Raw genomic sequence first — 27,456 nt, forward strand, 5'->3', positions numbered from 1 at the left:
TAATAACTCCTCGTGATGAATTCAAAGTAGCACGAGGTGTAACCTCAATAGGTACATCCCCAATTGCCTTTGAATGCAAGAGGAGTTCACTGTGTTGAGATGTAGATCTTTCCACCAATATGTCACCAGATCAAAGCTTCTTTACTGACTTTGGAGAGCCAGCAAGTCCCTCCAGTCCCTTCTGAATGAAAATGGAAGACATTTGCCCTAAATGTTTGTCTGAAAGTGAATGCAATAAGAAAATGAGATACAACAAGTGGTACAGAATCTTCAAGATGTGGTTATTTACTTATAGACTGTTTTTTCACTAGTTTAAAGATTTTTAATTGTAGTATCCATAATAAAGGAAGGGAAATTTCAGTGCCTACTGACCCCAACCGCCATGGAGCCCTACGATGGGACGCACTATAATGTCAAACAAGGACACTGCCAGGGTTTTGTTAGCCCTATACCCAAACACCAGCATCATATACAATGTCCAGAACACCTGTTGAGAACATCCAACACTGGTACTTGGTTGACCTTAGCCCTAGTGGACCAGCCGATTGACCCAAGGGGGACCACCCCAAGGCTGCCCATCTACAGGAATTCAAGGCCAAAGAGGTGCATTAGGATCCTCTCCTCCCCTTCACGAGTTGCCACACACGGCAAACACATGGGTGGATGTTTAGATCCCAGAGGAAGTAAACTGAAAGAACAGAACCTTCCCTGGGAGGACCCATCACCACGTACAGGAATCCACTCCGAGGGATGTACTAAAATAACAATTTTGAATTATTAATGAAAAATATAGGATAAAAAGGAAAGTTGACAATGATGTCATAACTTTCTTAGTTACATATCACAGAAAAGAGATAGTAACAGGAAGGAACAAAAAATCAGGAAACAGAGATAGGGGGTAATTCTTTCAATTTAAGAATTAGGAAGTTTCCAAGGAAACTAACAAAATAATTCATACAGACACTTAAAAGCTTTTCAAACATAAGCAGTAATATTGAAGTCTAAAAGATATAAATAATAGAAAGAAATAACACACTAGTAAAAGGTTCTAGTTTCTCTAAAATTAAAATGTAAAAAATAGCATAAAAACAAACATATCTCATAATATCAAAAAACTGTTACAACAAACAGAATATTTAAAAATATCCATTTATACACAACATTTTTATTCATTCTGAAGCTTTACCTCATTGCATTGTGGTGCATATGATCCCAGTGGATCACAATCACAAGCCTCACACCCATCACCACTTGCCAGGTTCCAATGATTGGGTGCACATTCATCACAAGCTTGACCTACAACATTAGGCAAACATGGACACTGGCCTATTGTCTGATCACAAGTTCCAGCAGTACTATTTGTGCCCAGTTTGTTACAGACACATTCTAGAAAAGAATCAAGTCATAGTTTTACACAGGATCTCTTAAAGAAGCATAAATAACTAATTTGAAAATAAAAATACTAACTGCAGCTGGAACTTTAAAATTAAAAATTTATTCTTAATATTCTTGCAGTTGTTTTTGAAATCCTTACACTTTAGATATATGAAATGACTACTAAAAATAAGAGTTATAATTTAGATAGTTATATAGCACTACTATTAAATTTAGTTATTTTTAGAAGCAACAGTTTATCACAAGTCTGTACATAACTGTTTACAAATCATACATTATGTAGTTCTATAATGATGAACTGATGATTGTTACATTATTGCAACATATTACTAGAACTTTTTAATCTTCTCTGTTTTAATGGAGTATTATTGCATCATAATATCTATTTGTATGTGCAATGTTCTAGACCTCTGTTCACGCATAGATGCATATCCAAAATGTAGTTCAAAATATAGATCTAAGCTGTGTGATTGTGAATTTAGCCATAAAGAGCATATAGTGGTGCTTTTTAAAGTAAATGTTTTCAAAGACTGTATGTGTTATAATAACAGAATCTAAAAGAATAATTCACCTTTTTTTTTTTAAAGTAACTAAATTTTATTAAAGAGACAGTTATTTAAAGCTATGGATACAACTGTGATAGCCAATAGTGTAACAAGCATTTGTATATGCTTTTGAATTGTTTTAATATATTATTTTAAAACAAGTGAAGTGCACGATATTTATTTCTGAAATTTAATCACCAACAAGACAAAATACCTACTGTAAAAAAAAACAAAAAACAGCCTATGCATGAAACTTGACAGTGATTTTTAATATAGTACAGTATTGATGCATCTCAAGACAGCTTGTATGCGCATTAAAACTTTTATTAAAATAAATAAGAAAACAATATTTTTACATACTTAGGTCATCTTCAGGTTAACAAAATATTACTGAATTTATCTGTTTGAAATGCCCTTTCAGAGCAATTTTTCCATATAAGCTTTAATAACAAGAGAATATTCATTAATTTCTACATTTTATAATATGCTTTAACTCTTTCAATGTGGGCTTGGTTGATCTGATCAACCATATGACCTCATTGTATTCGTTTAGTCTTATTTTGATACTAGTAATTTTTAACATGGTACATATATCTATACAAACTTTGGCACACTTTCAGGAAACATTACAAGTCTTCACACAAAAAAATTCATATGTTCAGTGAAGTACTTTTAATCAGCTTATAAAAAAGATTTTTCTATTAATATAGTACTTATTTTTACTCGTTTGCATGCAAAGTGATTTTCATGTTAAGACTGAAAATACTTTTCTCAATTTCATAAATCTCAAATTTCCTTTGCATAATTTCTAAAACCTCCCAAATACATTTAAAATAATTGTTTTATGTAAAACTTTATATTTGATCTGTTATTTTCTCTACTTTAACCCTATACAAAATTGGTGAATTTGACCAGCCTCATAACCACAAAAAAAGAAAAATATAAATTACCCTTTTGTTTATTTCTAGAATGACTCAAAATTGTAACATCAAATTACATTCATTAATCCTTACTAGCTATAGACTCATAACAGTACACATCTAGTTATACTTGTATTTTACCATTTCATTGCCCTATGAACCACGTCTAATGACTATTATTCACGAGATTAAAAGTTGTAAATCACTTGGGAAAGGTGGAGTTCCCATTTCCCTATCAAATTAAATTACCTATGAACTGCTTGCATGCACACCTTGTGAAAAAAATATTATATTATTAAGAATTATTTTACCTAATATGATCTTAACTAGCCCAGAGATCCCAATTTTTACATTTTATTTATTTTTATAACAGCAAATAAAGAATAAAAAAGAACAATAAATAAATTACTTACCCAAATCTTTTTTTTTGCTATTGCAATGACACTTAAACCCCCCCTTTTTTTTTTATTCTTATGATAATAATGCACTAAATTTTTACTCAATTAAATAATACACCAAAGGAAATAGAATAACAACTAGCAAAACAGCAGACAATTTCTCCTAAGTACCACAATTTTTCTGTATTTTTAATTACGTGACAACAGCCATTACAAACTCATCCAAGCTAGCTGCGACCTTTCTCATGGGAATGAAGTTTTTGTAATAACACAAAAAATTACAATTCTCTCTCCAGAAAACAATATAACAGTGATTATTTTATAAATGAAAATCCTATATAATTAAGAGTAAAAGAGAACCTATTTACAAATCCTGAAATATGTATGTAGCAGGTGGGTATGGAAAAAAAGGTAAATTTTTTTATTTGATGATTCTGTAACCAAACAAGATTGAAGGCTATAAAAATTATGGCTTATTTGAACAATAGAGATTTTACAGTAAGCAGCTCACATTAAATTTCATACTTACTGGAGGGATGCTGAATAAAATAAAGTGCCTAAAGAAAATGTCATTTTTCATACAAGGGGATATTCAGGATCTTTTAAAATATTGCCTTATAAAATTAAGAACTTAAAACTTGTGTACTATTAAAGTATGGGTTATTAGCTATAATTTCATGCTACACTAATTGGTATACTATAAACAAAAAGTAGTTTAATTAGATTTTGAATGTAAGACACTAAAACCTTGTGACATGCACAAAGAAGAATGCCCATGGCAATAGGGTTACTTTTCTTTTCTACAAACTATCCATCTATTTGCAACTAACCTTTTTTTTTTTTTTATACTGTATAATGAGCATACTACATTATTTAAGTCAATTTAATAATTATATCCTATTAGTAGCACCAAATATCTTGATTTTAGGTATTTTTGATGAAAATAAAGTTCACATGCATGTTCAACAAATTATTGGCCAATTCGTTTTTTTCCAAATCATTAATTACTTAATTGTTTATTTGTAATTACATCATGTAGTTATTTTCAAAATCTTAAGCATCAGAAATTTGTCCCCGGTTTAAAGAAAAGCATATACATACCAATGCACTGTTGTCTGGTTGCATCTCCATAAAACCCAGGTTTACAGTGCTCACAGTGATATCCTTCAGTGTTCAACTGACAGAGCAGACACTCTCCTGTGTTAGCATCACAGTTTCCAGGTAAGGTTTCATCGATGTTATTGTTGCATTCACATTTAAAGCATTCACCTCCAAGGGCATTTGGATTTCCATAATAATTGTTGGCGCATCGGTCACATCTTTCTCCTGTAAGAATAATGCCCCAAATACTACTAAAACAATTTAGATGGGTTGAAAATTTTCAAACCAGAAATAAGTAACTGACATTAACCACACTTGAAAAAAACCATAAACCACTAACTGTATTGTAATCATTCAGCTGACCCACTTCTGTAATAAAAGAATCACTGTCTGCTTGGTGAACATTGCAGAAAATTAACATTTTCAACCAGTTATTAAACTGAGTAATTTTATAAATGCACAGAATCCTAAACAGAGAAAAAAGTACTACCTTTTAACACTGAAGGATTAAATAAACTATATGAAAAAATTTGAGTATGCATATTTTCCTCCGTTTCTGCAGTTAGTACAGCAAAATACTACTTTCTTTAATGATTAACACAAGATAATTCTTCTTCTTATGGGTATACAAGCTGCTAATTCTCCTTCCAATGGTTACCTAGGAAAGTAGTTTCTCTTGCAATGATCATGACGAGAACGTTATTCTTCAAGCATATTGCATTAGAAATAATATTTTTTCCTTTGCACTTAATCCTTCAGTTTCTTTGTAATTCTAATAATCCAATACATAAAAGCAGAGTCAAAATAGTTTGGCTCCTCATTTTTAATCCTTAAATGGTGGCCATCATCAACTAATGCTACTACCTACAATATTCCCACTGTTTAAGGGTTAAAAAAAAACCAAAAAAAACACACACACACACATGCACTACTGATACTAGTTATTTCATCCACATGACTGCTACTTAACCTATTGCCAGGTCTCAACTAGTGTCTTAACTGTTTTATTACAGGCTCAGTTGATTCAATGAAGTTTATCACCCTAAACTGTCCTCCAAGTTTACATACAATAACTTTTAACATGTTTTGCATATCTTGGCAAAGTTACACTAACTTTCAGTAAACATTACAAGTCTTTTGTACACAAAAAATCAGATTTTTTAATGATATACTTTTACTAAAGATTTGTTTATGAACAAATTGTTTTTACTAGTCTGGATACAAAGTGATTTTTTTCATTTTAAGACTTGAAGTATCTAAAACCTCCTAAATAAATATCAAATGTTTTCTTCAGTAAACTTTTATTTTATTTAAGCTACCCTATCTTCAAATGCATTTGATCAATTTGACTGACCCTCATAACCATCATACAAAATATGAAATAAATCCAAATTACCCTTTTCTTCTTTCTAGAATGACTGCAAATTTTAAGAGGAAACTTTAGTTGCTTGTACTAAACTGTTTAAAACTCAAGATAGAATACACCTGTTTCTGCTTTACTTTATTTTATTTCCCTTTGGATCATTGTATAACTGATAATCCCACCACACAAGTTGTAAATCACTCATGCAGCTCATATTACTGTATCAAATTACGTAATGAACAACCTGATCATGAGCATGCATTATGAAGATTTATTATTTTATTTCATTTTATCTAATACATTTCTAATTCTCACACTTTATAACAATAAATTAAGAATACCCATGAAAAACAAGAAATATAATACTTATCCAAGTATTTTGTTTTTACTGCCAACTGTTCATGAAACTTAATCTTATATTATACACACATACATACATACATACATATATATATGACACACACACACACACAGAGGAACATTTATGGCACTACTATGATAAATGATTTTTATTTAGTTAATCATATAATGCACATAACAAAATTAATAATAATACAAAAATTATTTTCTATAATTGTCATAATTTTCTGGCTTTCTAGTTATGAAGCAAGAGCTTTTAAAAATTCACCTAAACTCATCAATATAATTCCCATGAGAACCAATCTGAAACTGAACAAACAGACAAGATCTGTGCAGAAAACATAATATGCCACTTGACAAAATAGAGCAACTTTATTTGTTGTAAATAATATAGTATAAAACAGAGATATGTTGGCAAGTTGTGAAAGAGATGCAACAGGTTAGCATGACAAGTAGGTTGATTTTCCAGCTTATGAGTCAGTAAACAGATAAGAATGAAGGATATAAAAATTCATGCTTTGTCTGTGTAGTATGTATTTTATAACGAATGTTTGTTAAAATTCCATATGTCTCAGAAAGATGTGAATAGATTAGAAAAGAAGGAGATATTTAGAGAGTAAATGTCACAATTCTCATACTTACATTAGAATGGGATTTTTTAAATTTGTTTTTACTATTTCTTTATAAAATTAAGAACTTGAAACTTAAATAAATAAAAACATTATTTATTTATTACATTGTGATGCAAAATTTATTCAAATATAATGATAATAAAACAGTTAATTAAATCTTGAACACAACCCCCTAAACAGTCATGACATGCAAACACTGACCTGCCAATAGCCACAGAGATAAAGAATAGTGTTTACTCTGTACCTGCATATCCTAGATCACAAGCACATAAAACATTCTCAGTTCGAGAGTCAAGGTCACATCCTTTAGAATGGTATATTCCACTATCTGGTGTACCAGGACAAGGGCAAGGCCGACATGGTATTTCAACTCCAATTCTTGGATTACCATAAAAGTCAGTTTCACATCTATAGTAACAAAATATGAAATGTTTGCAACTGTGAGAAAATAAAGTTAACATTTTACCAAATATTTTTCAAAGTTAAATAACCAATAAAGTCAAGTACTTTACAACTTACTTATTCAAATATGAATATTATAAAAAAAAACTGTACTTATATAAGTTTGATTACTGAAAATAGCTTCTATTCCAGAATGTATTCTTGACAAATACAACATACAAGACAAGTCATAAGGTAAATATTATTCTCTAAATCATTCAAAATATCCATTTTACTGTAAAAACCTATTTTAAACAAAATAAAATTAATGTTTAACTATCATAAATTAAATACACAATATTTACTTAGACTTACTTGTCACAATTTGGACCTGCTGTAAAATCCCGACAATCAATGCAAAAACCTGTTCTTGGGTCACAAGTGTCAGCATGACCATTGCAGTCACAACGTTGGCAGGTTGGGTAGTTCCAGTATCCAGGCTGACATTCATCACACTGTTGTCCATAAGTATTTGGTCGACACTTGCACTGGCCCATTTCAGAATCACATAAGTTGTCCAATGACCCAATACTGTGGCAATCACAAGCTAAAAGAAAATAAAAAAGCTGCGTAGTTTTTAACTATTGTAAAGTGACTAACAGGTCTTCACAATTTACAGATAAGTGTACTAGTTACTTTTCAAATTGACATTTCTCCTGGTGTAGAGTGTAGAAACATTAATTATATAGTTGATAAGATATACAGCACATTTAATTTCACTGTTTTCCACATTCTGTCTTGGTTGCCAAATTCAGGTAACAATTCATGTCGCAAACCCTGAAAAAAGCATTTTTAACTTTATTAAGTGAAATGTATTAATATTATTTAAACCAAAACCCTCATAATTTTAGTTGTTTTTTTTAACATTACATTCCTTTCACAGAAAAATGTCTTTCAAGTAACCTAAATGTTTTCAGTCAAAATTTCACTTTTAACAAAGCTTATGCAATATTATAAGGAATGTTACAATAGGAATTTTTTTGTTTTCTAAATTTTAATTACTATGTTTCAAAGGAAACCTTTCAAAAAATATTTGAACTACAGTTTTAGTATGATGTTGTTCAAATGCTTCGAAAAATCTTGACTTTAGCAGCAATTTGGTCTTAGCTACATAAGCTTGCAATGTACAAGAGTATGTAAATAGTAGCTATGTGTATTTGACCTAAGCAACACGTGAGATCTAAAGTCCTACAACTTTATTCACTGGAAAAAGAGAAATTTTACAATCCTTGATAGCTGCCACACCCACCTTCTATACTTTGCCTTGAAATTTACAACATACATGTAGTTAGCTCATAAAAGTACATATAATCATTAGAAAGAGCTCAGTTTACACTATACAACCATGAATTTTTTCTTACAACGCAAACATAACTGGTGTTTGATCAACTATAATGCACACTATGTTATAGTTAGAGAGAGTTAAATTGTATTTAGATCTTAGTTTCATATTTTAGTTGATTATGAATTGTGTGTTTTAAAAATAATTCTTTAACAGTTTAATGAGTTTTATAAATGATAGACAAAAATTTGAAAGAAACAAGTGAACTTTACAAACTGCTCCATAAAGCCTAATTTCATGTGGAGGTAATACACCCTTGTGCAAATTAATTGAAACAAGATGGAAAATTACAATTTTTTCAAATTTTTGCATTTTATTTCTGAGAATCCGAAAATTATTCACAAATTAATACATGACACGACTGCCTTTATTTTTCACAAGATCATTAATCCGCTTTGGCATCGAGTCCACAAGTTGACTGCAATCTTTACTAATTTTTGGATCGTGGTACCACACTTCAATTATGGCCTCAATTAGCTTATCTTTCATAGTACAGTCTTTTCCCTGAAGTCTTTCTTTACAAATCACCCAAAGATTTTCAATAGGATTTAAGTCCAGTCCAGTCCAGCACCTTTATTTGCATTGTAGTCATAAAATTCTTCACAAGTTTCGATGTGTGGCATGGAGCCAGATCTCGCTGAAAAATGCCAGATCCATCTAGAAATCTCTTTTTCAATTCTGAAACGACTCTTCTCTGCAAAACTTTGATGTACTGTGGTCCTCACATCATTCCTTCTACGATATGCAAGCCTCCGAGCCATAGTAGCTGAAAAAGCCCCAAAACATCTTCTTCAAGGGATGTTTTACGAACTGATTGATGTGAGATTCTCGAAGTTTCTCACCTGGAGATCTGCAAACATGCAGTCTTCTTTGACCCTGTACGAAGAAATGACTCTCGTCACTGAATAACACCTTCCTCCATTGTTCTTGCGTCCAGATTTTGTATTTCAGACCCCATTGATACCGCTTTTTTTCATTGAGTTGGTAAGAAGTTGTTTTTCGACTGGTCTCCTTGCTCTTCTAACCCAATTTCAAATGACGTAATATTCCTCCAAATCTCAAATATCCCAAAAATAGATCGACTATACTGCAAAACACAGCTAATGTTGCTGACTGTGTGAAAAAATGACTATTAAAGGAAATCAGCAGGTCCAGCGAGCCTACACTGGCTGCCATGCTGAAAATATTGTAAAATAAGCATTTGTTTCAATTATTTTGTGCAAGGGTGTAGGACCTATGTGTCAACCAAACTTTCATGTTCAATGTTTTTTAATCCTGGTATCAGGATGACTGTGTATCCACTGTTTCTTTACTCACTGTTGATTTCATGCTCTGCTGTCTCATTCACACAAAAACATGAAAACTTTGTACAACTAAGCAGTTGACCCAGAAACATACAAAAGACTTTTAAATCTTCACAAAATAGCCAACCATATTACTTATACTTGACCTTATTAAGAAGATTTTCATGTGTGTCCTTCAAGTGAACCAAATGAGCAATAGGAACAGGTGCATATATGTTACCATTGTAAAAAACACCTTTTAAACTTCTTTTGAAGGAATCAATAAGCAATCGCCACTGACTTATAGACTACAGCTTCTAGCATTGGTATTAATTCAACAATATTATTCCAATAAACCTTCTTGCAAAAATATGGTACAAACTCTTTTTCATGATTTCTGGACAACTAAAATGATGTTCCTGGAGAAAGCAAGTTCTTAGTCCAAGTCTCTAGAGTCCTTTGGAAGATCCAAATCTCTCACCAAATCATTAAGTTCAGTTTGTTAAAAAGTTGTGCTTCATCAGATGTTTCAAGTTGAAAACAATCCCCATCATCATTTCTATTGACATCAGATAAAAAAATTTATCAAGAATCTCCAGTGAAATAAGTACAGGTACATGAGGTCCTTGAGCAATAGCTCTTATAGCAGACTGAAGGTTCAGATAAGAAATCTCCCTTTTATATCAAGTGTTGTAGCTAGCCTTGTACATTACATGAGCAAAAATTGCAGTTATGTCTGTGGTTTCTATAATTATTCCAGACCACTGAAATTACAAAACCCAAATATTTTTCTTTCTTTTAGTCCATTGTCTCAATTCTTCATCACAAATCATGTAAACTTTGCATGAAGTCCACAATTTGTCTTGGTCCTCAAGTTTTATTCCAATGTATGCATGATACTCTTTTAACAAATTCTGTAATGTTTTGCATTTGTTTCTTTACAACAAAATTACCACAAATATAAAAGAATATGTTTGGGGTCATTTACCCAACTTATTGTTGCTATAGCAATCAATAAATAATATTAGGAGTAAAAAATAAAGTCAACAAATACAATCCAGAAAGGACATGTCATGCAGCCTGTTAACTAGCAATGTGTTTCTCTTGGATTATAGAATGAGTGATAAGGCTATTATATGATGAGCAGTCTAGAGAAATCTATAGCCAGTGGTTATCAACATTTTAAGCATAACAAATAGTGACTCGATTTCAATGAAAATGATTCACTTATATAAATATATATGTAATGTTTTGTGAAACAAATCTGTACATGACTGAGAAAAATGGATATCATTTTCCCATTTAGCATACAGGAATAACTGTAGAACATGTAAACTTTAAGACAATAAAACCATGGCAGGCCTGTGTAGAGTTAGTGATAAAATGTAAACATTTACATAAAAAAATTTGACATTCATTTATAAAGTTCTAGAGATTATACATATTAAATGTGGAAACAGTAAGATAAAAAAAGTATTTTCATACTTTACTTAAAAATCACCTTGCAGGTGAACTATTCAGAGTCCAAGTGCAATTAACTACATTAGATAAATTATCTTTTATTAGAAATAGCAGAGAATAAAAATTAAATGTTTTACTCTTCTGAAACTTATCAAATTTTTAACAATTTTTTCCACTAGTTTTATTTTTGGAATGAAATATGATGAGAGAGATGTTTGAATGCCAAGAACCTTGGCTGCTGAGTCCTGTATGGTTAAATCATATACAACAGTCATTTTCTGACAAAGCATAAGGTAGATTTGACATTCTAATTTGCTTGGCTAGTCCACTTGTTTGAACTTGTTACTCATACATGAAATAACAATAAATCACTATTTTCATCACATTTTTAAATGTTGATGTTTACTCTAAAAATCTGATAAGAATAATTTTAAATAGTTTATTTTTTATTTTATAAGCTATGTTAGAATCACAATCAGAAATATGCGTTTTAATATGTGCAAATTACACACAATAAGTAATCAAACTAAAAAGAGAAGAAATGAAGCTGTTAGTTTGTTAACACTATTCTAACCATTTTATAAATTTAAAAAACAAAGTAGAAATAACTTACATCTACAACCAGCAGAACCAAATCCAAATGTACCTGGGGCACAGCGGTCACACCTTCGACCTACAACATTTGCTTTACACTTACACTGACCTCCTAGTTGGTCACAAATATTACTGAGTGATCCAGTTTGGTCACAGGAGCATTCTAATAATGCATAATAATTCTTATTACAAATAATATAAATGTGTGTACTGCAACATATAATAATTAACAAAAATGCCTTAAGCACAAGCACACTCCACACCTGATGAAAAAAACAATCTAAAAATGTTTTTTCTCTCACAAAATATTTAGTCTTATGATGTTATAAAAAATAACATGTAATGTGTAATTTTTACATTTTATAAAATCCTGCTCTTTTAATCAGCTGAGAAACTGCTGCATGATTTTTAAGCTATCTTTGTCAAGCTTTATATGCAAAATCAATTGTAAAACTTTAATTATAAAACTTTTCAATTACAACAATACAGTGGTAGTTATTTTAGATTCTAAATCACATAAACTTCCTTAAAAAAACATAACAGTAAAATAAGGTAGTTTCAGTTTTTCTCAAAACTAAAACTATTAAAAAGAGTAGGTCATTTCACCTTTTTTTTGAAGAAATTTAACAGTATTAAAACCGAGAACAAGTAATCATAGATTTTTCTGAAATGCAACATATTCATTCAGCTTAAAATTCATCTTATCTATTAATTACTTGCAATATTTTAGAAGATACTCAAAGATGAGTTGCAGAAACATATTTATAACAGTATTGCACATAACTTTCTTTTGCATTCTATATAAAAACATGCTAAACTAAAATATCTTAAGATTAATTTAGTGCTGTTACAAAGTTTCAAAATAAATGTTATAAGCAGGAGCCTCTTCAACTCTAAAAGTCAAATCAGTGCTTAAATTACAAATAACTTACATTTACATGATTTTAAAATCTGTAAGTAAGCTTCTTCATTAAACGAATATATAAAAGACTTAATTTGCTTCATTTTATAAAACATTGATGAGGAAAATTTTAAAATATACATATTTATACAAGACTTTCAGTATTATATTCTTTCAAAGTCTTCAGTTTCATCTGAAAATTAATCTTTATGGAAATCCATAATAATTGGTCAAAAAACTACAGCTATATTACCTTAATTGTAAATATTATCATATGTTAAGAACTATATTTCACCTTTTCCTCCACCATACACATAGAATCCAATGCTATACAGATATTTCTTACAAACATCTGGAAAAGACGGTCGTACTACTGTGAAGAACGCCTGTCCACAACGGAAGCGTTCAAACTCTTGTCGGCGGTATTCATCAAGTTGAGTACCTTGAAAAAATGGAATACTGTCGATGCGGGGAACAAGCGCAATCTAATTTTAAAAGAAACATTTACCAGAAGCTATGTATGAAAATGCTTTTACAGCCATTCAATGTTTAAAATCTGGAAAGGTGAAATTTATTTTACCACCAAATGACACGCCCAGATAAAATGATTCAACTATGTGGTACTCTTTGATAGATTATTTAGGCAGAGTATTTGTGATGAAACTTTGTAGAATGGACGGCAACTGGCTGTTATGGAGACAAGTGTAGAGGACAACGTTTCAAAAGTCTTCCGCCGGAAGATGAAAGGCATAAGACTTTTAAAATGTCATCTTCTACACTTGTGTCTCCATAACAGCAAGTTGCCATTCATTCTACAAAGCTTCATTATATAGTACTCATTATTTCCAAATGAAAAGTATTATGAAAGAGCAGATTATTTTATTATGTTTTATAATATACACCTTTTAGTTATAAAGTTTACTACAGATGTTTACTTCTTTCTTTGCATTAGCATTCATTACTTTAACAAAAAGTTTCTAAATACCTTTTTTTGTTCTCTTTTAAGTAGATTGACAGAGCAATATCTCTTATATAAAATAGTCTGTAAGGTTATCTGTATGTCTGTGATGCTGTAGTTGATCAAACCAAGTGGACTAAAACAAATAATGTTTTATAATGTAACAAACTTCAAACTTCTGTGAGTTTTGCAAGAAAAGTTTTAATAATTTGTTGTTAAAGTTTAAATATTTTAAAATATGTACATATGAACCTAAATTAAATTCAGACAAACCTAAACCTGTAGTTAAAACTTATCTTGAAAAAAAGTTTTACTTACTGAATCTACTAACACTGTTGCTTTGGGGTTGTCAGTTTCCTTGTCATAGTGCTTAAATTCAATATGCACTTTATAATCCAGTCCTTTCTCAAGACAAGCAGGTGGATAAACAACAGCAAACCTTTCCCCTGTAAATAAAGTATCTAAACTTTAATTACATTGGCAGTGAAATTTGTACTGAAATTTTATTTTAAAAAATCAAACCTTCACTTTACTTATAAAATATTTTATGAAATTTTTATCTGTTTCACATATAACAAGGTTTCTAAATGAATCAAAGAGAACTATTTTTAACATCCAGCATAGATGTTATTCAGCTTATACAACTTAAACAGTGAAGCACTGTCACTAATGAATAATTATAATAAAAATACTAAAATTGAGCCTAGGTTAATCAAATGTATAGAAGTAGACAGACATAAGTGTATATTTTAAAGAAATTAAACAATCTAACTTCAACACTGCATTCTTACCTGATGGCAATGTAACAGTTTTTATGTCATCCTGAGGGATGGTATTAGCACATGGACCAGTAGGGTCAACTGGTCCTGGTCTTTTGATCAAAACCTTTGCTTCTTCCCATTTTCCTGGTAACTGAAATAAATTTTTATAAGCTTTTATATAATGGGATACAAAATCTTTATTAAAGAAATCTAGATTTATTCACCTTTAGAAACTATTTTAACTAACACCAACCTTCTAGACTAACATTCACTAATACATTTCTTTATAGAAAATCATTCACTAATACATTTCTTTATGGAAAATCATTCACTAATACATTTCTTTATAGAAAATCATTCACTAATACATTTCTTTATAGAAAATCATTCACTAATACATTTCTTTATAGAAAATCATTCACTAATACATTTCTTTATAGAAAATCATTCACTAATACATTTCTTTATAGAAAATCATTCACTAATACATTTCTTTATAGAAAATCATTCACTAATACATTTCTTTATAGAAAATCATTCATTAATACATTTATTTATAAAAAAAAAATCTTTGCAATGCAACTAATCTCATATTCTTTTATTAATGATCTATCTAATCCTTTGCTAATCCTCTTAGAGAACCCAATCTTACACTGACTAACCACCTTAAGTAAACATCAGCTTAATTATAATTTTTAAAAAAATTTCTTCATCTCCTTAAGAGTATCTCCTATTAGCAATCTTTGACAAAACGTGAGTGACAAACTTTCACAACAATCCTCATTTCACAACTGTATAAATTGCCTTAAAAAATACACTATAGAAATTAAGCTCTGACCAGCTACCTAAAAGATAAACACTTGTTCATGGATCTTAGAAGGTTCTCTGTTAAATCCTCTATATACACTTTTATTAAATAGTATAGAAAAATCCCAACTTTAAAAACAAAATGTGGATATTATGTATATACAAGAATCTTATAAACTTTTGCTGTTGACCATAAAGAAATGTTTGATACTTTAGCTAAAATGTTTTATTTTGACTTGAATTAAAATGTATATTTCATATCGAAAGGTAAAACACCTAATAATTCAGGAAATAAAATAGCATAAAAATTAACTATAAATTTAAAATTTTAATCAATGTATTGAAAACCTATTAATGCCAGTTTAATTATGAAATTTAATGCTGCAAACACATTATATGGCATGTACTTTGTTCCAAATATTTCAAACACTTTTAAACAGCCATTCTCATTTATTGTGTTGTAACAATTCTGTTTCATTATTATCCTCCAATTTCTATTAACAAGGCTGTTTTAATAACACTTCAATATTGACTCTAAGGTAAATTAACTGTGTAGAAGTAGACTGACAGATAGATAATTATCTATTGTAGAGAAATTCAAACTATTCAACTTTAACACTGTGTTCTTACTTTGTAGTAATGTGGCAGTTTTCACACCATCCTGAGTAATATTATTAGTGATAATTAATTGAGAAGAATTCATTGGTTATGCCATCATTTAAGCTCAACAGTACTTTCACCAGTTTCTATTTATCTTGCATTATGTAATAAATAATTATTTTTAAGTATATAATAATTAAAATGTGTAAAGCACATAAAACTACCACAGACTTTCCCAACAAATTGGGTTCTTTAGACTAGATACAGTATGTTTTTAATTTTTAAATTAACAATATGTATGCATGACACTCTTTTTGTAACATTGGACCATTGGACTCGAGAGAAAAACTTGCATTACCTGTGGTTCATATCTAATGACAATGTCATATTCCAAAGATTCTGGAACATTTCCAACATCAAACACAAGCTCAGATCCTTCATGTACTCTCATGAATCCTAATCCTGTCCATGTAGATTCTCTATCCCCAGTTGGCTCACGCACCAGAACTTGGCAATGCTGAAACATTAACAGAATTGTACAACAGTTAATTTGCTATAACAAAAAAATATGTGATATGTATTCAGAAGAATAAACTGCTTAAGCAAACAGATTATTCCTAACCTAAATTTTGTAATATCTGTTCTCATGTAACCATCTAACCTATAGATGATAATTATAACAATCAACATCCTACCACCAAAGTTAACATTTTTCTTATCTGTAAATGTATTTCCAACAGATACCTCTATAAACAAAATAGCTATCTTCTTCAGCTTTTGTGTGCATTTTGCCAGGAAATTGCAACTAAATGAAAACTTCCACCTAGTCTCATCTGAAATTGTGTGAACTTGCACTACTGCATGAATCCTCCACCAACAGGATTGCAACACACTTCCACATGCTATGGCTCCCCCCTTTTTCATGCACATTAATCCTCATTCTTTGATGAAGCAATGAAGAAATATGCACCAGAAAATGGGAAGGATGAATGAGAACGTGTGAAGATATATATACATGAGAGATACATTTTACATTTGCAAGGAAGAAATATGCTAGCTTCCCGAAAGAAAAAAAAACCAAAAAACTTCTTCACACTAAATAGCATGAATTCCACATTAAGATGGTGAAGGGACAGATGTAAAGTTTACCGAGATGCGATCTCTTCAGAAAGCATCAGAAGGAAGCTCACGGGGTATGACATATCATGGCAGGCAACACCAAAGGGCCACATCTGTGGGAAACCACATCTCACCCACTTAGAAGAGGCAAAGAAGCCATAATTTTGTCACATGGATGAGTGGAATAGGTAAAATGACCATCCAAGAACTCACACACAAGCCATAGGGCAATTAGAATGTGCAATGAGGTTGAGACTCAGACTATTTTTTGTGCTCACATCCTCAACCAGATTCAATAGGTCAAAAACAGACATGATTCCATACAGTGCCCTCCTTCTACTGCTAGCATGGAACCTGTAAAGACGAACAGTAGAGGAGGGCACTGTATGGAATCATGCCTGTATAAATACTTATATAAACAAACATCGACTTGACAGCCCTTTACCTGCTGTTAGAGTAGGGTATGCAACTGATATATCGATGTTATATATATATGTGTTCACCTCAACTGTACAATCACTTATTACAGTCTGTAGGATAGAAATAGAAGAAGACAAAAGCAAGGCACATAAAACCGTCCAATAGGACAAAGAAGAGGAAACATCCTAGAATTAGTGTATCAAAAATCAAAGAAAATGAATTCCAGCCACAGGTCATGAACATAGCAAGTAAAACCCCTCATAATACCAAAAAATAGAAGAAGAGCTGATGCTGAGGTGAAGTGATAAAGTGAGGAATGGGAAGATGAAAAAAACAGTGGGAGGGGCAGAGAAAATAAAGAGATTGATTGATTGATTGATTTAGTGTTTTATGGCACAAAGCAGCTAGGCTATCTGCACCAAACCTCCAATAAAAAGGTAAAAATAAATTAAATGTAGTAAAATACAGAAAAGGAAATGAAGGTAAAACAAGACATCATTGAAAAACAGAAAAAGCATAAAACCAAAAGTTGACACCTTGTTTACAATGTTAAGAGAGAAAGCAGAGTAAAAGAAGTTGTAAAGTAATTTCTCCAGCAAAATGGTAATGATCATAACCTGCCAGGAAGACTAACAGGTAAGTACAAGAACCTCCATCAGTCACCTGAAGTTGGCCTTTCCAGTCCTGGTTCCAGGTTATGTGTCATAGCAGCCATTATCAAAATGTAAAATAATAGAAGTTTTAAAAGACATATAGCAAAATCGTAATAATGAGTAGCCAAATGTCCAGTAAAAAGGTAAAAGTAAAGTAAATGTAGTAAAATATGTTAAAGAAAATAAATGTAAAAACAAAACAGCAATTAAAAACAGAAAATTGCATATAACCGATGTTGACATCCAGTCAAGAAAGTTGTAAAGAACTTCTGCAGCAGAATGGTAATGATCATAACCTGCCAGGAAGACTAACAGGCAAGTACCAGAACCATCATCAGTCGCCTGAAGTTGGTCTTTCCAGTCCTGGTTCCGGGTTATGTGTCATTATCACCAGTACCAAAGGGTAAAGTAATAAAAGTTTAAAAGACATGCAGCAAAAATTGAAATAACAACTCACCAGGATGACTAACAGGTAGTTCAAACTGATAGTTCAAACAGCAGCATTAGTCACCTGAACTTGGCCTTTCCAGTCCTGGTGTCGAGTTATTTAATGTTCTGCCAATTTTCCAATTTCAAATTGAACTAAAGAAAATGAAACTGAAAAGGGAACCACAATTAAAAAGGTGTAATGAATAAACATCCAACACTTAATTGGGATTAAAAAGATTAATGGCCATTAAAAAAACTAAAAACTTTATCAAGGTGGACAGTGTCACCATCACCAATAACATTGTCCAATGTTACAGATAAACCCTTGGAAAAAACATGTTTAAATAGTACTGTCGTTGAGAGTCGTAACGATGACAGGAAAGTAAAATGTGGCGTACAGTAATTTGAATGTTACACAAACTACACACTGGTGCAACAGTTCCAGATAAAAAAAAAAATGATGAGTTAAAAAACTGTGACCAATGCGTAGTCTAGTTAGAAAAACTTCCTCCTTCCGAACCTTACGGAAGCTAGATGGCCAAAGCCCAATAGTGTTTTATTTGAAAAGGCTTGTTGTCGCATTGCTCACTCCAAATGGACTGCCAGCTGGCACAAAGCCGAGCCTTGAAAACAGGACCATAGTCCATGTACGGAACAGGCACAGTGGTGATAGTGCCTGAGCAGATAGATTTAGCTGCCGTGTCTGCAAGCTCGTTCCCGCAAATACCAATATGGCCTGGTATCCAGAAAAACTGGATAGAAATAGCAGTTAACGAGAAATGGGCCAGTCGGTTTTGAATATCAGCGAGAACAGGGTGCGAGCCAACGTGTAGAGATTCCAGGGCCAGTATAGAACTAACAGAGTCAATATAAATAGTGCAGTTGGAGTACTGCTCAGCTTCAATATGATCCAGGGCAAGAGTTATGGTGAACAGTTCAGCAGTGAACACAGAAGCTGTAGAGGGGATTCTGCACGCAACCACTGAACCGCAGCAAACCATGGCAGAATTACCTTATTTGGAACCATCTGTATAAATTGGAATGGAATGATTGTTTGAAAGATGTTCATTAAATAAATAACAGTACTTCCAATCTGAAGTATCAGCCTTTTTCAGATGCCCAAAAGAAAGGTCACATTTGGGGGCTGTAATAAGCCATGGTGGGATGGGCTGGCCTGTGGATTCTGCAATGTTATCCAAGGACAGACCCAATTCATCCAATTGCACCTGTATGCAAAGGCCAAAAGAAGCAATGGCAGATTGTCTGTTCTGAAGAAGTACAGCCCACTGAGGAAGGAAAACACATCCCCAGGTGGGATGCTTTGGTAAGGAACGAAGTTTCAAAGAATATAGTAAAATAGTTTCAAAGAGTGAAGGTGCAGAGAAGGTTCGTAAGGTTCAACGTATAAGCTTTGAACTGGAGAGGTGCGGAAAGCCCCAGTGCAGAGTCGAAGTCCTTGGTGATGAATGAGGTCCAGCGTCTTTAAAGCCGAGAATCTGCAAACTCTCCATTGATCCACAGTTGAGTTTTGATCAAATAAGAGCACAATATACCTTTAACATAGAACATTGATCTGCTCCCCAACTGCCAGTAGAGAGGACACAGAGGATGTTCAGTGCTCTTGTGCATTTGACCCATAGCTGCTTTAAGTGTGGTATAAAGGTCAGCTTACAGTCAAAGATAAGCCCCAAGAACTTGGTCTCAGTGACCACTGGCAGCAAAACTTCACTGATATGAAATTCAAAATCAGGGTGAATACCCCGTTGGTGGCAAAAGTGCATGCAAACGGTTTTAGAAAGAGAAAACTTAAAGCCGTTCACCATAGTCCACTTCAGTACACGACTGAGGGCAGTTTGTAGTTGCTGCTCAATATATCACATGTTCGACGATTGACATGAGATGTGAAAGTCGTCGACACACAGCCCATTCGCAACAGTGAGAGGGAGTTGTTCAGTGATGGAATTTATCTTTATACTGAAAAGTGACACTCAAAACACACCCTGAGGGACTCCAAGTTCCTGTACAAAAGAACGGGAAAGTGTCGAACCCACATGAACTTGGGTTCATGTTCTCCTGTCCATTAAAAAATCTTTAATAAACATGGGTAAATGGCCACGTAACTCATATGTATGGAGGTCTTGCAAAATGCCATACCTCCATGTTGTGTCATAAGCCTTCTCAATGTCAAAGAATATTGATACAAGATGTTGGCGTTGGAGAAAGGCTTCTCTGATTGATGTTTCAAGTCGAATTAGGTGGTCTGTGGTGGAGTGCTGTCGTCGGAACCCACACTGGGTGGGCGAGAGGAGGTTGTTTGATTCAAGGAACCAAACAAGACGAGCATTAACTGTCCTTTCTAAGGTCTTACAGAGACAGTCCATCACAGCAATTGGACGGTAATTTGAAGGAATCTTGGGATCTTTCCCTGGCTTAGAGAAAGGTAAAATAATAGCATTGCACCAGGCATCAGGAAAAACATTCTCCTGCCAGATCTGGCTAAAGACAATTAGAAGGACATCAAGAGAAACAGGAGATAGATGGTGCAGCATGTCATAGTGTACATCATCAGGTCGAACAGATGTACTGTTAGACCAATGAAGAGCCACTTTCAGTTCCACCAGTGTAAAGGGACAATTATACTCAAATAGACAGTCGGTTTGAAAGGAAAGAGGTGAACACTGCCCAAGTCTTGATGGCCAAGAAGGTGGAGGAACAAGCAGAAGTGCTAGGTACCCAGCAAAAGCTTACACCTAAAGTATCAGCAATGCTCTGGACATCAGTCACCTCCTGACTATCAGAGAGTAAGATCGAGAGGGGAACAGAATTGTAGTTCCCACTGACCTTTCGAATCCTGTCCCATATGACCTTGGAACTGGTGGTAGAAGATATGCTAGTTGTGAACTTAATCCAAGATTCCTTCTGGCTTTGACATCTTACCCACCTAGCATGTGCATGAGCCAGTTGGAAAGCGACGAGATTCCAAAGTGTGGGATATCTACGAAAAGTATCCCAGGCCCGTTTTTGAGCCTTCCGTGCTAAGTGGCAAGCAGGATTCCACCACGGACAAGGATATCGTGGAAAACGTGTCGAGGTTTTAGGAATACACTGAGCAGCTGCTTGTAAAATACAGCCAGTCACTGCTGCCACACAGTCGTCTATTGATGGCTGACTCACGATGGCAGGATCAAGTTCTGCGAGAGCAGTGAAAGTGGACCAGTCTGCCTGATCCAGCTTCCACTGGGGCACGCGGGTATAGTGGCATCGACCACGGCAAGTCTCTCTCAAAAGTATAGGAAAATGATCACTGCCTAGTGGATAATTCTCAACCCTCCATGAAAAATGGGAGAATAATGAAGGGGAGCAAACTGAGAGATCAATGGCAGTAAAGGACTAACTACGTGCATGAAAATAAGTGGAAGAACCAGCATTGAAATGAGAAAGGTTATGATCAGAGAGCATACGCTCTACAGAGCGACCCCTCCCATCAATAACAGCACTTCCCCAGAGGGGATGATGTCCATTAAAGTCCCCCAGGAGGAGAAAGGGAGAGGGCTACTGTTCAACGAGAGCACCAAGGTCTGATTGATCATGTCTCTCCAGGGGACAGGTAGAGAGAACAAACAGTAATGGTATGACCCAAGGAAACACGGATGGCTACGGCCTCCAAGGGTGTGTTGAGCGACAAAGACAGGGTGGGCACATGCTGATCAACCATTAGTGCCACCCCTCCATGTACTCGTCCATCACACAGCCTGTCATTTCTGTACAGAGAAAACTGCTGCATGGTGACTGTATCAGCAGGTTTTAGAAATGTTTCTTGTAAGGAAAGACATATAGGATGGTAGGAAGCAATCAGTGTTTTGATATCATCCAGATTAGAACGTAAACCTCGACAGTTCCATTGTATCAAGGTGGCCATTTTTTAATGACGGGTAGGTGAAGTGGCTGGAGAACCCTTCTGTTTACGACCACGTCTTTTTTCCTTACTGTCTTTAGTCGGAGGAGGTCTATCAACCTCCATGGATCCTGCCCTGGGTCGATTGGGCATGTCTTTGTTATTGGAAGGGGATTCCAGTGACTGAGGACGCAAACGAATGATTGTTTTGCCTCTTGGGGTGGGAGAAAAAGATCTATCAGAAGAAATGCCTGTATTTGAAACTGAAGGATGTGGAAGTTGATTCAACCTTTTTAACCATGGAGGTCAAAAGCCTTTTCATTTGTTTTGAAAACGATTCTCTTGGAGGCACAGAGAGATCTGTCTGCACTCCCACTGTAGTTGTGGAATGAAGTGCAGCAGCATTTGTCCGAGATGGAGTGGCGGGCAGCAATTTCCCGAGCCTCAGGATAACTAATGTTACGTGTCGTTTTCAAATGCTGCACCTCTTTTTCTTCCAACCATTTTAGGCAAGAACGAAAGTAGGAAGGGTGAGAACCACTGCAGTTGATGCAATGTGGGTTCATGTCGCATTGATAGGCATCGTGGTTCTTGCCACCACAACGAGCACACAGGGCTTACCCTGGACTAAATTTTTCTGTAGCCAGGCTATTAGCCAAATGATTTTTTTGGTAGCCAGTTTTAGCCAGATAGGTTTGATCAGTATCCAACCCTCCAGCCAGTCACATACGATAAGACAGTCAAAGAATAAATGACAACTAAGTTCTTATTATATATTTTATTTCAATGAATTTAGCATTTATCAAATTTATTATAAAACAACAGTTACAAAGCTCAAAGCTTTTCACACACAAATCATTACAATAATGACATTGGAAGACGAGTCACTAAATTGAAAGTAACTGTTATTACATGCTGCAAAACAGGGGTCTCTCTGGGCTTGCAAACCAGGGAGAAGTTTTGGTCTAATTTTACAAAATTATGGAAAAGTTTACAGTCAATAGCATTCTTTTCTTCTATAATATAATCTGTAAAAGATGACTTTTCCTTGAGCTTACGAAGGGTGAGGTTTGGTCTGTTTTGGGAGACCACTTCTCCCAAGTCTCTCTAGTGAGAGCCCTGCTTAATAAAATATATATCATCACTCAAACATCACCAAACTAAACTTGATAAGTTTCAGTAACATTCATGCTGAAAATTTAAACACAAATTCATGACAAAATAAAAATATATATACATGCCTTGAAGCATGTCATTTTGTTGTGCCTTACTACTCATTTACAGTTACAACTGGTGCCTTTGTTTCAATGATTATATTAGAATATGTCTGTTCTTTCTTGTACTCCAGATCTTAAAGGCACATTTAAAATCAAAATTTCCAGTGTTTGGACCATCTATTGACACACACACGATATTTTCCAGGTTTCTAGTACTTACTGAATTCCTCAGACACATTTTTATCAAATTCTGCTTACTAAAACCTCTCTCACAATCAGCTGTTGAAACTGGAGCTACCAGCAGTCTCTCTGCCAGTTCTACACAGAAACTTTTAATGTCTGTTACAGACTTGCTTCCACTTTCAAAAGTAGATCTAGCAAATTTTGAAAATGATTTCAATTCTTGTTTTGTTCCCTTGTCACCAAAGGTTGACAAATAATCATTGATTGTGTCAATGTCTGCTGAAATGTGTGTCTTTGAGCAGTGGGTTGAAGAAATTTGTGAGGGAAGTCAAAATAGCTGCATCATCATTATCTGAAAACCTGTCATTCAGACTTATCATATTTTCTGTGAACTTATCACATATGTTTTCTGCCTCAGGCCTTTGAACTGCACTGTCTCTTATGGTATGCCCACCAAACTGAAAAGTGTACAATCTATCTGAATCTAACAGAGGCTCAGCTGGCACCTCGTTCAGAAATTTTGACAGCATTTCACCAGATTTGTTTTGTTTCATTTCCTCCAGACACTCCAGTGGGTGAACTTCAGAGAAATTAAGATTTTTCCTCTGAAATGTTTTTGACAAAATGGCTAATGGCTTCAAACAATCAGCCAAGTAATGTGACACATACAGAAATTTGAATGAAGTGATGGTTTTATACAAGCTAAGAGCTTTACCAGAGGTCTCTTCCACAAATACAGACACAAGGCTGGAGTAGTTGGAAAGCAGTGCATCTACTGCACCTTCAAAACTTAACCACCTGGTGTGAAAGATCTCTTTAAACCTCTTTTCTTCTGTATTGATAATGCTCTGCACTGCAGTCAAAGCTGCCATATTTTTTGGCGAGTACTTAAAAAACTTAAAGATGGAATTCATAATATCCTGGTACTTGACAAGATATGGTATGCTGTCAGCTCCTGTGGCACAACTCAAAGCTAGTCTGTGTGCAATACAGTGTGTGGCTAGGACACCTGGTACAAATTGCTTTAGTCTAGTAACTACTCCAGACTTTGACCCAACCATCACAGCAGCAGCACCAGAGCTGACACAACAAATTTTTCACTTCAATACCCTTCTCTGATAACATACTAATGACTTTTGTAAAAATGTTCTCAGCATTAGCTTTGTAAAGTTCACAGATTCCAAGGAAATAGGTCTGTGGTGTCACTGTACCGAACTGATCCATCTCTTGTACACGAATGTAGCTGACAAGATTCTGCTTTACTGAAATGTCTGTACTTTCAATCATGATGCTGAATTTTCCATTTTTGGCTAGTTTGTTTTTTTAAATTTTCTCTCAACACTTCTGCCATACAATCTTGAAAGTCACTAATACCAGTGTTGTTCTCATAGGTAATATGTTGGTCTACTACCAGATGCTGGAGCTGTGTTGCACCCTGGAATTAAAACAAAAAGAATAAATACATAAATAAATAATTTGTGGGAGTAGTAACTCTAGAACATGAATACATAAATCAGTAACAAATTTCATCAAGAACAACGGAGAAATTCCACTTGTAAAACATTAGCTGATAATCCTTCGACAATTTAAGAACATAAAAACTGTATTATATACATAATAAATAATTTGCGAGATTAGTAATTGTGGAACATGTATACATAGATCAGTAACTATAACAAATTTTTCTTTAAGAACAACAAATAAAATCCATTTGCAACAAGAACAGAAAAACTGTATTGTATACATTATAACTTACCTGCATCATACATAGTCTGTTTAGATCTAGAATTAAGGAACCTGGTAGGTCATGCTTTGCTGCAAAATAAACATTGTGCATTGCAGCAATGATGGCAGTCTCACTTTTGTTTGTGGCCGAGACTGTGGCCTTAGTCATCGCTGTAGACAGCTTGGACGCCTCCATTGCATTTCTGTGGTCTGAAATAAATGATAAAAAAATGAATTACCTCATGCATCACAATATCTTTTTTAATGTAATAACACTGCTAAAGTATTAGGAAATAAATTGACATGGGCATATAAAATTATTAAATATAATAAAAAAATAAGTTTAACTATCCAAATAAGTCTCAACATTTACTCAGTCAATAAATACCTTTTGTTTTCTGATGCTTGGTTAGGTTGTCTTTTTTCATCACTGCACAACCAGTTGTGAAAGTGTTTGAGTTCTGTACTTTAATGCACAATGTGCAAAACATTTGCTTTGTAGAGGCTTCATATTTGAGCCAGTTAAATTCATTCAACCATTTTTCTTGGAATGATCGTGAACTGTCAGTTTCAGGTTTGGATTTTTTTTTTATGGAGGCATTAGACAACTTTCACTGTCTAAGGGGCGTTTGGCCTACAAAGAAGCCATTCTGAGATCTGATGAATTCGCTGCATATTGGCTCAATTTATGGAGAATCTTTCCACTAATTAACATTTAGTTTTTTACAAGTATGTGTTTATTATGGTACTGATCCAGTAACTGCTTTTAATTAAACTCACTGGCCAAGCCATGCACCATTAAATAATGTAATTACAGGTGTGAAAGCCATCACACTCTTCGTGGTCGTCCTTTAATTATAGCGCCGCTAATCAACCACATATAAATGAGTTATTCGTGTCAAATCATTAGGTCACTGTTTATTGAACAATTTTCACACGTTTGTCGATCCTGACCATGACCTTGTATGAATGCAGACGGGTTATTAATTTCTATCTGCTTACCACATACTTGCATTAAAAAAACGTTGATGTAGTGAACCAGTCTAGCATTTCATAAACAAACAGTGTTTCGCCAATATATTCGCCAGTTACAATTTTTCTTCGCCAAAAAACAAAAATAATAGCCATTGGCAAATATGGCGAGCGACAGCGTGAGCCCTAAGCACATGTCAGGGAACCACGACATGATGTCTTTGAGTGGCTGAACCTCTAACAATGGAAACATCGGAGGGGGTTTGGAATGTATGGCCATACCCTGCAAATTAGATAACCGGCCTTGATGGTGGCAGGTGTACGTGATGATGTAAATGTCAAAACGAGGGTATCTGTCGGCAGTGTAACTCCATCTTTGCGAGTGGAGATGCGCCTCATTGCAGAAACTTCTTGAGTGGAGAGACCAGAGAGAATCTGCGACTCGGGGACATTCTTCAAATCCCTCTCAACAATAACTCCTCATGATGAATTCAAGGTAGCATGAGGGGTAACCTCAATAGGTATTTCCCCAATTGCCATTGAATTCAAGAGGAGTTCACTGTGTTGGGTTGTGGATGTTTCAACTAATACGTCTCCAGATCGAAGCTTCTTTACTGACTTTGGAGAGCCAGCAAGACCCTCTAGTCCCTTCTGAGTAAAAAGGGGGACAATTGCCCCAAAGGTTTTTCTGAAAGAGAATGTAATATAAGAAAATGAGGTACGTGTGTTACAGATGTTGAAGATTGCTGCTCAGAGTCTTCAAGACGTGGTCGCTTACCCATTGACTGTTTTTTCACTATTTTATTTAAAATTTTTTGAAGGAGGATCCATAGGAAAAAAGGAAAATTTCAGTACCCACTAACCCCACCCACTATGGAGCCCTACGGGGGGACACACTACAATGTCATGCAAGGACAATGCAGCAACACCAGGGTTTCGTGAGCACTATACCCAAACACCAGCATCAGGCACAATGTCCAC

At 34.1% G+C, this 27,456-nt stretch overlaps 2 protein-coding genes across 4 annotated transcripts in view; both read right to left on the bottom strand.

Moving 5' to 3' along the window:
• LOC143222181 (laminin subunit beta-1-like) overlaps positions 1 to 27,456 on the bottom strand; it is a 131,561-nt gene that overhangs the window by 44,276 nt on the left and 59,829 nt on the right. For all 3 annotated transcript variants that reach the window (XM_076448259.1, XM_076448260.1, XM_076448261.1), the window contains 9 exons: positions 16,221 to 16,379; positions 14,486 to 14,606; positions 14,013 to 14,140; positions 13,032 to 13,221; positions 11,855 to 11,998; positions 7,471 to 7,702; positions 6,959 to 7,122; positions 4,360 to 4,584; positions 1,187 to 1,386 (listed from right to left, as the gene is read on the bottom strand). In XM_076448259.1, the coding sequence (XP_076304374.1) occupies positions 1,187 to 1,386; positions 4,360 to 4,584; positions 6,959 to 7,122; positions 7,471 to 7,702; positions 11,855 to 11,998; positions 13,032 to 13,221; positions 14,013 to 14,140; positions 14,486 to 14,606; positions 16,221 to 16,379 (1,563 nt within the window). The remainder of the gene's footprint in view (positions 1 to 1,186; positions 1,387 to 4,359; positions 4,585 to 6,958; positions 7,123 to 7,470; positions 7,703 to 11,854; positions 11,999 to 13,031; positions 13,222 to 14,012; positions 14,141 to 14,485; positions 14,607 to 16,220; positions 16,380 to 27,456) is intronic.
• Positions 24,933 to 25,837, bottom strand: LOC143222182 (uncharacterized). Its single transcript, XM_076448262.1, has 2 exons — positions 25,535 to 25,837; positions 24,933 to 25,213 (listed from the first exon to the last, which is right to left on the bottom strand). Exons 1-2 carry the CDS (start codon positions 25,697 to 25,699, stop codon positions 25,058 to 25,060), a joined length of 321 nt encoding a protein of 106 aa, XP_076304377.1. The 5' UTR covers positions 25,700 to 25,837; the 3' UTR covers positions 24,933 to 25,057.

Source organism: Tachypleus tridentatus, chromosome 8 (assembly GCF_004210375.1).
Source record: "Tachypleus tridentatus isolate NWPU-2018 chromosome 8, ASM421037v1, whole genome shotgun sequence".
In the NCBI taxonomy this organism is placed as follows: domain Eukaryota; kingdom Metazoa; phylum Arthropoda; class Merostomata; order Xiphosura; family Limulidae; genus Tachypleus; species Tachypleus tridentatus.